Source organism: Leptodactylus fuscus, chromosome 5 (genome assembly GCF_031893055.1).
Source record: "Leptodactylus fuscus isolate aLepFus1 chromosome 5, aLepFus1.hap2, whole genome shotgun sequence".
NCBI classification, from domain to species: domain Eukaryota; kingdom Metazoa; phylum Chordata; class Amphibia; order Anura; family Leptodactylidae; genus Leptodactylus; species Leptodactylus fuscus.
The window spans coordinates 73,133-87,667 of record NC_134269.1 but is presented as its reverse complement, the minus strand read 5'-3'; the positions used below and the strand labels follow the sequence as shown (position 1 = coordinate 87,667).

Sequence of the window (14,535 nt, the reverse complement as noted above, 5' to 3'; positions counted from 1 at the left end):
GGTATATACACACGTACACACGGTATATATAGCTATAGGGGTGTATACAGACGTAAACAGTATATACAGCTATAAGGGTATATACACACGTACACACGGTATATAGAGCTATAGGGGTGACATACACATGTATACAGCGGTATATACAGCTATAGGGTATATACACACGTACACACAGTATATACAGCCTCGGATTGGTTGAGCCTCTGGTAGGAGGAGCCGGAAGTGAAGTGAAGGAAACAGGGCGGAGCCAGGAGAGGAAAACAGGCGAGGAGAGCGAGAGCCCCGGACACTGTATACACTATATACTATATACCTGCTCCTCATACACACTGTATACGCCATATACCTGCTCCTCATACACGCCGTATACACCCGCCGACCTCACCCCGAGCTGAGATGTAACCCGGACACCGGAAGACTGCGACACACGACGGTGAGATAGCGAGTATCTAATCCCTGTATCTAATCCCGGCCAGTCACGTGTCTGTATAGAGACAATGTACAGAAGGCTGTGTATACACCGGAAGATATCATCTGTATCTTATATCAGCCCTAATATCACCCCCTGCCTTATTATTACCCCCTAATATCACCCCCTGCCTTATTATTACCCCTAATATCACCCCCTGCCTTATTATTACCCCTTAATATCACCCCCTGCCTTATTATTACCCCTAATATCACCCCCTGCCTTATTATTACCCCCTAATATCACCCCCTGCCTTATTATTACCCCTAATATCACCCCCTGCCTTATTATTACCCCTAATATCACCCCCTGCCTTATTATTACCCCTAATATCACCCCCTGCCTTATTATTACCCCTAATATCACCCCCTGCCTTATTATTACCCCTTAATATCACCCCCTGCCTTATTATTACCCCTAATATCACCCCCTGCCTTATTATTACCCCTAATATCACCCCCTGCCTTATTATTACCCCTAATATCACCTCCTGCCTTATTATTACCCCCTAATATCACCCCCTGCCTTATTACCCCCTAATATCACCCCCTGCCTTATTATTACCCCCTAATATCACCCCCTGCCTTATTATTACCCCCTAATATCACCCCCTGCCTTATTATTACCCCTAATATCACTCCCTGCCTTATTATTACCCCTAATATCACCATCTGCCTTATTATTACCCCTAATATCACCATCTGCCTTATTATTACCCCTAATATCACCATCTGCCTTATTATTACCCCTAATATCACCCCCTGCCTTATTATTACCCCCTAATATCACCATCTGCCTTATTATTACCCCTAATATCACCCCCTGCCTTATTATTACCCCTAATATCACCTCCTGCCTTATTATTACCCCCTAATATCACCCCCTGCCTTATTATTACCCCCTAATATCACCCCCTGCCTTATTATTACCCCTAATATCACCCCCTGCCTTATTATTACCCCCTAATATCACCCCTGCCTTATTATTACCCCTAATATCACCCCCTGCCCTACTATTACCCCTAATATCACCCCCTGCCTTATTATTACCCCCTAATATCACCCCTGCCTTATTATTACCCCTAATATCACCCCCTGCCTTATTATTACCCCTAATATCACCCCCTGCCTTATTATTACCCCTAATATCACCCCCTGCCTTATTATTACCCCCTAATATCACCCCTGCCTTATTATTACCCCTAATATCACCCCCTGCCTTATTATTACCCCCTAATATCACCCCTGCCTTATTATTACCCCTAATATCACCCCCTGCCTTATTATTACCCCTAATATCACCCCCTGCCTTATTATTACCCCCTAATATCACCATCTGCCTTATTATTACCCCTAATATCACCTCCTGCCTTATTATTACCCCCTAATATCACCCCCTGCCTTATTATTACCCCTAATATCACCCCCTGCCTTATTATTACCCCCTAATATCACCATCTGCCTTATTATTACCCCTAATATCACCTCCTGCCTTATTATTACCCCCTAATATCACCCCCTGCCTTATTATTACCCCCTAATATCACCCCCTGCCTTATTATTACCCCCTAATATCACCCCCTGCCTTATTATTACCCCTAATATCACCTCCTGCCTTATTATTACCCCCTAATATCACCCCCTGCCTTATTATTACCCCCTAATATCACCCCCTGCCTTATTATTACCCCCTAATATCACCTCCTGCCTTATTATTACCCCCTAATATCACCCCCTGCCTTATTATTACCCCTAATATCACCTCCTGCCTTATTATTACCCCCTAATATCACCATCTGCCTTATTATTACCCCTAATATCACCTCCTGCCTTATTATTACCCCCTAATATCACCCCCTGCCTTATTATTACCCCCTAATATCACCCCCTGCCTTATTATTACCCCCTAATATCACCCCCTGCCTTATTATTACCCCCTAATATCACCCCCTGCCTTATTATTACCCCCTAATATCACCCCCTGCCTTATTATTACCCCTAATATCACTCCCTGCCTTATTATTACCCCCTAATATCACCCCCTGCCTTATTATTACCCCTAATATCACTCCCTGCCTTATTATTACCCCCTAATATCACTCCCTGCCTTATTATTACCCCTAATATCACCCCCTGCCTTATTATTACCCCCTAATATCACCCCCTGCCTTATTATTACCCCCTAATATCACCATCTGCCTTATTATTACCCCTAATATCACCCCCTGCCTTATTATTACCCCCTAATATCACCATCTGCCTTATTATTACCCCTAATATCACCCCCTGCCTTATTATTACCCCTAATATCACCCCCTGCCTTATTATTACCCCTAATATCACCTCCTGCCTTATTATTACCCCCTAATATCACCCCCTGCCTTATTATTACCCCCTAATATCACCCCTGCCTTATTATTACCCCTAATATCACCCCCTGCCTTATTATTACCCTTAATATCACCCCCTGCCCTACTATTACCCCTAATATCACCCCCTGCCTTATTATTACCCCTAATATCACCCCCTGCCCTACTATTACCCCTAATATCACCCCCTGCCTTATTATTACCCCCTATCACCCCCTGCCTTATTATTACCCCCTAATATCACCCCCTGCCTTATTATTACCCCTAATATCACCCCCTACCTTATTATTGCCCCCTAATATCACCCCCTGCCTTATTATTACCCCCTAATATCACCATCTGCCTTATTATTACCCCTAATATCACCCCCTACCTTATTATTACCCCTAATATCACCCCCTGCCTTATTATTACCCCTAATATCACCCCCTGCCTTATTATTACCCCTAATATCACCCCCTGCCTTATTATTACCCCCTAATATCACCATCTGCCTTATTATTACCCCTAATATCACCCCTGCCTTATTATTACCCCCTAATATCACCCCCTGCCTTATTATTACCCCTAATATCACCCCCTGCCTTATTATTACCCCCTAATATCACCATCTGCCTTATTATTACCCCTAATATCACCCCCTGCCTTATTATTACCCCCTAATATCACCATCTGCCTTATTATTACCCCTAATATCACCATCTGCCTTATTATTACCCCTAATATCACCCCCTGCCTTATTATTACCCCTAATATCATCCCCTGCCTTATTATTACCCCCTAATATCACCATCTGCCTTATTATTACCCCTAATATCACCCCCTGCCTTATTATTACCCCTAATATCACCCCCTGCCTTATTATTACCCCTAATATCACCTCCTGCCTTATTATTACCCCCTAATATCACCCCCTGCCTTATTATTACCCCCTAATATCACCCCCTGCCTTATTATTACCCCCTAATATCACCCCTGCCTTATTATTACCCCTAATATCACCATCTGCCTTATTATTACCCCTAATATCACCCCTGCCTTATTATTACCCCTAATATCACCATCTGCCTTATTATTACCCCTAATATCACCCCCTGCCTTATTATTACCCCCTAATATCACCATCTGCCTTATTATTACCCCTAATATCACCCCCTGCCTTATTATTACCCCTAATATCACCCCCTGCCTTATTATTACCCCTAATATCACCCCCTGCCTTATTATTACCCCTAATATCACCCCCTGCCTTATTATTACCCCCTAATATCACCCCCTGCCTTATTATTACCCCTAATATCACCCCCTGCCTTATTATTACCCCTAATATCACCCCCTGCCTTATTATTACCCCTAATATCACCCCCTGCCTTATTATTACCCCTAATATCACCTCCTGCCTTATTATTACCCCCTAATATCACCCCCTGCCTTATTATTACCCCCTAATATCACCCCCTGCCTTATTATTACCCCCTAATATCACCCCCTGCCTTATTATTACCCCCTAATATCACCCCCTGCCTTATTATTACCCCTAATATCACCCCCTGCCTTATTATTACCCCTAATATCACCCCCTACCTTATTATTACCCCTAATATCACCCCCTGCCTTATTATTACCCCTAATATCACCCCCTGCCTTATTATTACCCCTAATATCACCCCCTGCCTTATTATTACCCCCTAATATCACCATCTGCCTTATTATTACCCCTAATATCACCCCCTGCCTTATTATTACCCCCTAATATCACCATCTGCCTTATTATTACCCCTAATATCACCCCCTGCCTTATTATTACCCCTAATATCATCCCCTGCCTTATTATTACCCCCTAATATCACCATCTGCCTTATTATTACCCCTAATATCACCCCCTGCCTTATTATTACCCCTAATATCACCTCCTGCCTTATTATTACCCCCTAATATCACCCCCTGCCTTATTATTACCCCCTAATATCACCCCTGCCTTATTATTACCCCTAATATCACCCCCTGCCTTATTATTACCCTTAATATCACCCCCTGCCCTACTATTACCCCTAATATCACCCCCTGCCTTATTATTACCCCTAATATCACCCCCTGCCCTACTATTACCCCTAATATCACCCCCTGCCTTATTATTACCCCCTATCACCCCCTGCCTTATTATTACCCCCTAATATCACCCCCTGCCTTATTATTACCCCTAATATCACCCCCTACCTTATTATTGCCCCCTAATATCACCCCCTGCCTTATTATTACCCCCTAATATCACCATCTGCCTTATTATTACCCCTAATATCACCCCCTACCTTATTATTACCCCTAATATCACCCCCTGCCTTATTATTACCCCTAATATCACCCCCTGCCTTATTATTACCCCTAATATCACCCCCTGCCTTATTATTACCCCCTAATATCACCATCTGCCTTATTATTACCCCTAATATCACCCCCTGCCTTATTATTACCCCCTAATATCACCATCTGCCTTATTATTACCCCTAATATCACCCCCTGCCTTATTATTACCCCTAATATCATCCCCTGCCTTATTATTACCCCCTAATATCACCATCTGCCTTATTATTACCCCTAATATCACCCCCTGCCTTATTATTACCCCTAATATCACCCCCTGCCTTATTATTACCCCTAATATCACCTCCTGCCTTATTATTACCCCCTAATATCACCCCCTGCCTTATTATTACCCCCTAATATCACCCCCTGCCTTATTATTACCCCTTAATATCACCCCTGCCTTATTATTACCCCTAATATCACCATCTGCCTTATTATTACCCCTAATATCACCCCTGCCTTATTATTACCCCTAATATCACCATCTGCCTTATTATTACCCCTAATATCACCCCCTGCCTTATTATTACCCCCTAATATCACCATCTGCCTTATTATTACCCCTAATATCACCCCCTGCCTTATTATTACCCCTAATATCACCCCCTGCCTTATTATTACCCCTAATATCACCCCCTGCCTTATTATTACCCCTAATATCACCATCTGCCTTATTATTACCCCTAATATCACCCCCTGCCTTATTATTACCCCTAATATCACCCCCTGCCTTATTATTACCCCTAATATCACCCCCTGCCTTATTATTACCCCTAATATCACCTCCTGCCTTATTATTACCCCCTAATATCACCCCCTGCCTTATTATTACCCCCTAATATCACCCCCTGCCTTATTATTACCCCCTAATATCACCCCCTGCCTTATTACCCCCTAATATCACCCCCTGCCTTATTATTACCCCTAATATCACCCCCTGCCTTATTATTACCCCTAATATCACCCCCTGCCTTATTATTACCCCTAATATCACCCCCTGCCTTATTATTACCCCTAATATCACCCCCTGCCTTATTATTACCCCCTAATATCACCCCCTGCCTTATTATTACCCCCTAATATCACCCCCTGCCTTATTATTACCCCCTAATATCACCCCCTGCCTTATTATTACCCCTAATATCACCCCCTGCCTTATTATTACCCCCTAATATCACCCCCTGCCTTATTACCCCCTAATATCACCCCCTGCCTTATTATTACCCCCTAATATCACCCCCTGCCTTATTATTACCCCTAATATCACCCCCTGTCTTATTATTACCCCCTAATATCACCATCTGCCTTATTATTACCCCTAATATCACCCCCTGCCTTATTATTACCCCCTAATATCACCATCTGCCTTATTATTACCCCTAATATCACCCCCTGCCTTATTATTACCCCTAATATCATCCCCTGCCTTATTATTACCCCCTAATATCACCATCTGCCTTATTATTACCCCTAATATCACCCCCTGCCTTATTATTACCCCCTAATATCACCTCCTGCCTTATTATTACCCCCTAATATCACCCCATGCCTTATTATTACCCCCTAATATCACCCCTGCCTTATTATTACCCCTAATATCACCCCCTGCCTTATTATTACCCCTTAATATCACCCCCTGCCCTACTATTACCCCTAATATCACCCCCTGCCTTATTATTACCCCTAATATCACCCCCTGCCCTACTATTACCCCTAATATCACCCCCTGCCTTATTATTACCCCCTATCACCCCCCTGCCTTATTATTACCCCCTAATATCACCCCCTGCCTTATTATTACCCCTAATATCACCCCCTACCTTATTATTGCCCCCTAATATCACCCCCTGCCTTATTATTACCCCCTAATATCACCATCTGCCTTATTATTACCCCTAATATCACCCCCTACCTTATTATTACCCCTAATATCACCCCCTGCCTTATTATTACCCCTAATATCACCCCCTGCCTTATTATTACCCCTAATATCACCCCCTGCCTTATTATTACCCCCTAAATATCACCATCTGCCTTATTATTACCCCTAATATCACCCCCTGCCTTATTATTACCCCCTAATATCACCATCTGCCTTATTATTACCCCTAATATCACCCCCTGCCTTATTATTACCCCTAATATCATCCCCTGCCTTATTATTACCCCCTAATATCACCATCTGCCTTATTATTACCCCTAATATCACCCCCTGCCTTATTATTACCCCTAATATCACCCCTGCCTTATTATTACCCCTAATATCACCTCCTGCCTTATTATTACCCCCTAATATCACCCCCTGCCTTATTATTACCCCCTAATATCACCCCCTGCCTTATTATTACCCCCTAATATCACCCCTGCCTTATTATTACCCCTAATATCACCATCTGCCTTATTATTACCCCTAATATCACCCCTGCCTTATTATTACCCCTAATATCACCATCTGCCTTATTATTACCCCTAATATCACCCCCTGCCTTATTATTACCCCCTAATATCACCATCTGCCTTATTATTACCCCTAATATCACCCCCTGCCTTATTATTACCCCTAATATCACCCCCTGCCTTATTATTACCCCTAATATCACCCCCTGCCTTATTATTACCCCTAATATCACCATCTGCCTTATTATTACCCCTAATATCACCCCCTGCCTTATTATTACCCCTAATATCACCCCCTGCCTTATTATTACCCCTAATATCACCCCCTGCCTTATTATTACCCCTAATATCACCTCCTGCCTTATTATTACCCCCTAATATCACCCCCTGCCTTATTATTACCCCCTAATATCACCCCCTGCCTTATTATTACCCCCTAATATCACCCCCTGCCTTATTACCCCCTAATATCACCCCCTGCCTTATTATTACCCCTAATATCACCCCCTGCCTTATTATTACCCCTAATATCACCCCCTGCCTTATTATTACCCCTAATATCACCCCCTGCCTTATTATTACCCCTAATATCACCCCCTGCCTTATTATTACCCCCTAATATCACCCCCTGCCTTATTATTACCCCCTAATATCATCCCCTGCCTTATTATTACCCCCTAATATCACCCCCTGCCTTATTATTACCCCTAATATCACCCCCTGCCTTATTATTACCCCCTAATATCACCCCCTGCCTTATTATTACCCCCTAATATCACCCCCTGCCTTATTATTACACCTTAATATTACCCATTGCTTTATTATTACCCCTTAATACCACACTGTCTTTTTATTGCCCCTTCCTTGGATTAGATGCCTCCTTACACTTGATGTCTCTTCCAGGCAGATAAGATGGAGATGTCGGCCTCTCAGTGTCTCCTTCTCGGCTCCTTCCTGTTACTTCTCTGCTTGGCTGAAGTGTCAGAATCCACCATCTATGCAGTAAGATGATGTATATGTAGAGGGGAGGGCATATCTGTATACAGGGGAGGGTCTGGTACATTATCAGGTATATCTGTATACAGGGGGGGGTCTGGTACACTATCAGGTATATCTGTATACAGGGGGGGGTCTGGTACACTATCAGGTATATCTGTATACAGGGGAGGGTCTGGTACATTATCAGGTATATCTGTATACAGGGGGGGGTCTGGTACACTATCAGGTATATCTGTATACAGGGGAGGGTCTGGTACATTATCAGGTATATCTGTATACAGGGGGGGGTCTGGTACACTATCAGGTATATCTGTATACAGGGGGGGGTCTGGTACACTATCAGGTATATCTGTATACAAGGGGGGGTCTGGTACACTATCAGGTATATCTGTATACAGGGGGGGTCTGGTACATTATCACGTATATCTGTATACAGGGGAGGTCTGCGTACACTATCAGGTATATCTGTATACAGGGGGGGGTCTGGTACACTATCAGGTATATCTGTATACAGGGGAGGGTCTGGTACATTATCAGGTATATCTGTATACAGGGGGGGTCTGGTACACTATCAGGTATATCTGTATACAGGGGAGGGTCTGGTACACTATCAGGTATATCTGTATACAGGGGAGGGTCTGGTACACTATCAGGTATATCTGTATACAGGGGAGGGTCTGGTACATTATCAGGTATATCTGTATACAGGGGGGGTCTGGTACACTATCAGGTATATCTGTATACAAGGGGGGGTCTGGTACACTATCAGGTATATCTGTATACAGGGGGGGGTCTGGTACATTATCACGTATATCTGTATACAGGGGAGGGTCTGGTACATTATCAGGTATATCTGTATACAGGGGGGGGTCTGGTACACTATCAGGTATATCTGTATACAGGGGAGGGTCTGGTACATTATCAGGTATATCTGTATACAGGGGGGGGTCTGGTACACTATCAGGTATATCTGTATACAGGGGGGGGTCTGGTACACTATCAGGTATATCTGTATACAGAAGAGGGTCTGGTACATTATCAGGTATATCTGTATACAGGGGGGGGTCTGGTACACTATCAGGTATATCTGTATACAGGGGGGGGTCTGGTACACTATCAGGTATATCTGTATACAGAAGAGGGTCTGGTACACTATCAGGTTATGACGCCTTTGTCTCCTCTAGTATTCGGATGGGAACAGAACGGAGCTGGAGGACTTTGGGGATCTTCCTGCCCAGTTTGGCTCTCTGCTGCCCGGGGATGGACTGAGGGTAAGTGCAGCGCTGCGCCCGGGGCAGATACAGGGGCAGAACTGTTGGAGTAAATGACACGGACTCCACTCTGCTGTCTCTTCTCCTCTGCTAGGAAAGCTGGGTAACGGCCATTGTGAGCAGTAACAGCGTCCAGCTTTCCTAGATAGAAATAAAATTCATAGATTGTTTTTCTTTGTTCATCAGGGATATGTCATCCACGCTGTGCCAGAGAACGCCTGCAGCCTCATCACCCCCCCACCTGTGAAGGACAACACCACCATCTTCATCGCTCTGATACGCAGACTGGACTGCAACTTTGATGTTAAGGTGAGGAAAATGGGAGGAGCTATGAGCCTGTCCCGCCCCCCGCAGGGTGATACAGAGGAGGAGCTATGAGCCTGCCCCACCTCCTACAGGGTGATACAGAGGAGCTATGAGCCTGTCCTGCCCCCTGCAGGTTGATAAAAACAGGAGGAGTTATGAGCCTTTCCCGCCCCCTTCAGGGTGATACAGACAGGAGGAGCTATGAGCCTGCCCCACCCCCTTCAGGGTGATACAGAGGAGGAGCTATGAGCCTGCCCCGCCTCCTGCAGGGTGATACAGAGGAGCTATGAGCCTGTCCTGCCCCCTGCAGGTTGATAAAAACAGGAGGAGTTATGAGCCTTTCCCGCCCCCTTCAGGGTGATACAGAGGAGGAGCTATGAGCCTGCCCCGCCTCCTGCAGGGTGATACAGACAGGAGGAGCTATGAGCTTGCCCCACCCCCCGCAGGGTGATACAGACAGGAGGAGCTAGGAGCCTGCCCCACACCCTGCAGGGTGATACAGAGGAGGAGCTATGAGCCTGCCCCGCCCCCTGCAGGGTGATACAGAGGAGGAGCTATGAGCCTGCTCCGCCCTCTTCAGGATGATACAGACAGGAGGAGCTATGAGCCTGCCCCGCCCCCCGCAGGGTGATAGACAGGAGGAGCTATGAGCCTTTCTCGCCCTCTTCAGGGTGATACAGACAGGGGGAGCTATGAACCTGCCCCGCCCCCTGCAAGGTGGTAGAGAGGAGGGGCTATGAGCCTGCCCCGCCCCCTGCAGGGTGATACAGACAGGAGGAGCTTTGACCTTCCCCCTCTTCAGGGTTGTAATCTTGTGTTTTCTCACCCAGGTCCTGAATGCTCAGCGCTCGGGTTATTACGCCGCCATAGTTTACAATGTAGATTCTGATGCGTTGTTGAACATGGCATGGAATGATGGTAAATAAATCTTGTGTCCTCACATCCCGCACTCGCCCGATATTTCTTTTTTCACTGCCTGTCTGGGTTCCTCGCTCTCCCCTCGCTGTCTTCTTCCAGGGTTTCCTCGCTCTCCCCTCGCTGTCTTCTTCCTGGGTTTCCTCGCTCTCCCCTCTTGGTCTTCCTCCTGGGTTTCCTCGCTCTCCCCTCTTGGTCTTCCTCCTGGGTTTCCTCGCTCTCCCCTCGCTGTCTTCCTCCAGGGTTTCCTCTCTCTCCCCTCTTGGTCTTCCTCCTGGGTTTCCTCGCTCTCCCCTCGCTGTCTTCCTCCAGGGTTTCCTCTCTCTCCCCTCTTGGTCTTCCTCCTGGGTTTCCTCGCTCTCCCCTCGCTGTCTTCCTCCTGGGTTTCCTCACTCTCCCCTCTTGGTCTTCCTCCAGGGTTTCCTCGCTCTCCCCTCTTGGTCTTCCTCCAGGGTTTCCTCGCTCTCCCCTCTTGGTCTTCCTCCTGGGTTTCCTCGCTCTCCCCTCTTGGTCTTCCTCCTGGGTTTCCTCGCTCTCCCCTCTTGGTCTTCCTCTTGGTTTTCCTCGCTCTCCCCTCGCTGTCTTCCTCCTGGGTTTCCTCGCTCTCCCCTCTTGGTCTTCCTCCTGGGTTTCCTTGCTCTCCCCTTGCTGTCTTCCTCCCGGGTTTCCTCGCTGTCTTCCTCCGGGGTTTCCTCGCTCTTCCCTCGCTGTCTTCCTCCTGGGTTTCCTCGCTCTCCCCTCGCTCTCCCCTCACTGTCTTCTTCCAGGGTTTCCTCGCTCTTCCCTCGCTGTCTTCCTCCCGGGTTTCCTCACTCTCCCCTCTTGGTCTTCCTCCTGGGTTTCCTCGCTCTCCCCTCTTGGTCTTCCTCCCGGGTTTCCTCGCTCTCCCCTCTTGGTCTTCCTCCTGGGTTTCCTCGCTCTCCCCTCGCTGTCTTCTTCCAGGGTTTCCTCGCTCTCCCCTCGCTGTCTTCTTCCAGGGTTTCCTCACTCTCCCCTCTTGGTCTTCCTCCTGGGTTTCCTCGCTCTCCCCTCTTGGTCTTCCTCCTGGGTTTCCTCGCTCTCCCCTCGCTGTCTTCTTCCAGGGTTTCCTCGCTCTCCCCTCGCTGTCTTCTTCCAGGGTTTCCTCACTCTCCCCTCTTGGTCTTCCTCCTGGGTTTCCTCGCTCTCCCCTCTTGGTCTTCCTCCTGGGTTTCCTCGCTCTCCCCTCGCTGTCTTCTTCCAGGGTTTCCTCGCTCTCCCCTCGCTGTCTTCTTCCAGGGTTTCCTCACTCTCCCCTCTTGGTCTTCCTCCTGGGTTTCCTCGCTCTCCCCTCTTGGTCTTCCTCCTGGGTTTCCTCGCTCTCCCCTCGCTGTCTTCCTCCTGGGTTTCCTTGCTCTCCCCTCGCCGTCTTCCTCCTGGGTTTCCTCGCTCTTCCCTCGCTGTCTTCCTCCCGGGTTTCCTCGCTCTCCCCTCTTGGTCTTCCTCCCGGGTTTCCTCGCTCTCCCCTCTTGGTCTTCCTCCCGGGTTTCCTCGCTCTCCCCTCTTGGTCTTCCTCCCGGGTTTCCTCGCTCTCCCCTCTTGGTCTTCCTCCTGGGTTTCCTCGCTCTCCCCTCTTGGTCTTCCTCCTGGGTTTCCTCGCTCTCCCATCCGTTATTCGCCCTCCGTCCCATAATTCCTCACCCGTCTCCTCCCCCGCAGAGCACATTCGCGATCAGATCACCATTCCTGCTGTGTTTACGGGTGCGACCGCTGGGAAGAATCTGTCGGAGAAGTTCACGTATTATAACCAGTGAGTATATCGCCCCCTGCAGCGTCATCACAGCGCCCGCACCGCGCCTCCACTTAACGCTTCTTTCTCACAGCAGCGCTCACGTCTTCCTGCTCCCAGAGTATCCCTTCAACCTTGGTTATTACTTCATCCCCTTCATCGTCGTTGTGGTGATCATCATCATCGTCATGTGCACCGTCATGGTGAGTACCTGGGTGGTGATACTCCGTATGTCAGTCTGACGCCGCCTGCCTGTCAGTACCTGGTGGCTTGCTGGGACTTGTAGTTGTGATTTGTGTAACGTTGCTCCACCCTTTTCTTACAGATTGTGCGTTGCGTGCAGCACAGGAAGAAACTGCGCAGGAACCGTCTGACTAGAGATCAGCTGAAGAAAATCCCCATCCACAAGTTCAAGAAGGGTGAGTATGTGGCGGGGCCTTACTAGGTGCGGGGCCTTACTAGGTGCGGGGCCTTACTAGGTGCGGGGCGTTACGAGGTGCGGGGCGTTACGAGGTGCGGGGTGTTCCTAGGTGCGGGGCAAGGACACCCGCGCTGTTATCTGAGGTATTTACTGCCCTGCACACTCTGCCCTCCATGGAGGGAGGTGCAGTTACATAGACTGACCACTAGGTGGCGCTCACTGCACATCCTAAATACTGTGATAATGGGGCGAGTCATGTGACCGCGGTGACGACATTTTATCGTCTAGTGACCCGTGTTTTCCATGTGGACAGGTGACGAGTACGACGTGTGCGCCATCTGCCTGGAGGAGTACGAGGAGGGCGACAAGCTGCGTGTACTGCCGTGCTCTCACGGTGAGTATTATAGGGTTAATTGGGGTGTGTTACATGGTGGTGCGGGGTTGGGGTTCACGCTGTCGCCTCTCTCCTCACAGCGTATCACTGCGGCTGCATTGACCCCTGGCTGACTAAGACCAAGCGCAACTGCCCCATCTGTAAGTGCCGCATCCTGCGCTCCGAAGACGATTCGGACTCTGAGGACGAGGGGCGGGAGGCGGCGGACGCCGAGCGCGGAGGCGATGAAAGCGACAACGAGCGGACGCCTCTCCTCAGACCTTCTCCCACTTTTGGAAGCATGGAGGACACCCCTTCCCCAGTGACACAAGCGGGGGAGCTTGGGAATACAACGACCACAGCGGTTGTGGTGTGAAGCTCCTCCCACATGTCCATTATCCTCTGTGACTGACACACTACATGTTCCTCCGATGATGATGATGATGGTTTGTCTCCCCCTCCCCTCCTTGTTCCTATGTTATGATGTGATTTGGTTATTTCCCATCAGCCTTTGCTTCCTGCTGTCATGGTGGCCATGGGGTGGGGTTACTGCACGGCGGAGGCGGATGTTGGGGGTTGCGCTGCTCTCGTTACCTCTGTAATTAATCTTTATCTAATTTCCTGTACAGGTTTTATATAAATGACATTTCTTAACGACTCCTGTGTCTGTGTCTTCTGTGTATCCTGGGTCATGTGACCAACATGGCCGCCCACTGAGCGTGTGCAGTCCTGTGTGTGACAACCAGGGCAGAGCCAGGACTGAGTCACGGCCATAATAGACGGTGTCAGGACTCCACCCGGGATATCGCCGGCCCCACCATAATAGTCATTACATCATCCTCCAGTCATGGCCGGAGCTCCTGCACTGCTGCTCCTATTATCCTCTAGTCACAGCCAGAGCT

General features: G+C 47.9%; 1 protein-coding gene across 2 annotated transcripts; it reads left to right on the top strand.

Annotated features, from left to right (window-relative positions):
• Positions 1 to 244: 244 nt before the first annotated feature.
• Positions 245 to 14,282, top strand: RNF167 (ring finger protein 167). Of its 2 annotated transcripts, none has more exons than XM_075272362.1 (10): positions 245 to 436; positions 8,509 to 8,603; positions 9,785 to 9,871; positions 10,058 to 10,180; positions 11,008 to 11,095; positions 12,770 to 12,860; positions 12,934 to 13,042; positions 13,165 to 13,258; positions 13,574 to 13,654; positions 13,735 to 14,282. In XM_075272362.1, exons 2-10 carry the CDS (start codon positions 8,514 to 8,516, stop codon positions 14,007 to 14,009), a joined length of 1,038 nt encoding a protein of 345 aa, XP_075128463.1. In that variant the 5' UTR covers positions 245 to 436; positions 8,509 to 8,513; the 3' UTR covers positions 14,010 to 14,282. The 2 variants fall into 2 exon arrangements, with proteins under 2 accessions (XP_075128463.1, XP_075128464.1); XM_075272363.1 differs by having other exon boundaries at positions 8,505 to 8,603; positions 12,937 to 13,042.
• The last annotated feature ends 253 nt before the right edge of the window (positions 14,283 to 14,535 follow it).

Excerpts from the sequence above, each read along its gene's own strand:
- RNF167 (XM_075272362.1), top strand. The coding sequence starts at position 8,514 with ATGGAGATGTCGGCCTCTCAGTGTCTCCTTCTCGGCTCCTTCCTGTTA. Across the intron at positions 11,096-12,769 it reads GAACATGGCATGGAATGATG|AGCACATTCGCGATCAGATC; the intron begins GTAAATAAATCT and ends CCTCCCCCGCAG. Across the intron at positions 13,259-13,573 it reads CATCCACAAGTTCAAGAAGG|GTGACGAGTACGACGTGTGC; the intron begins GTGAGTATGTGG and ends CCATGTGGACAG.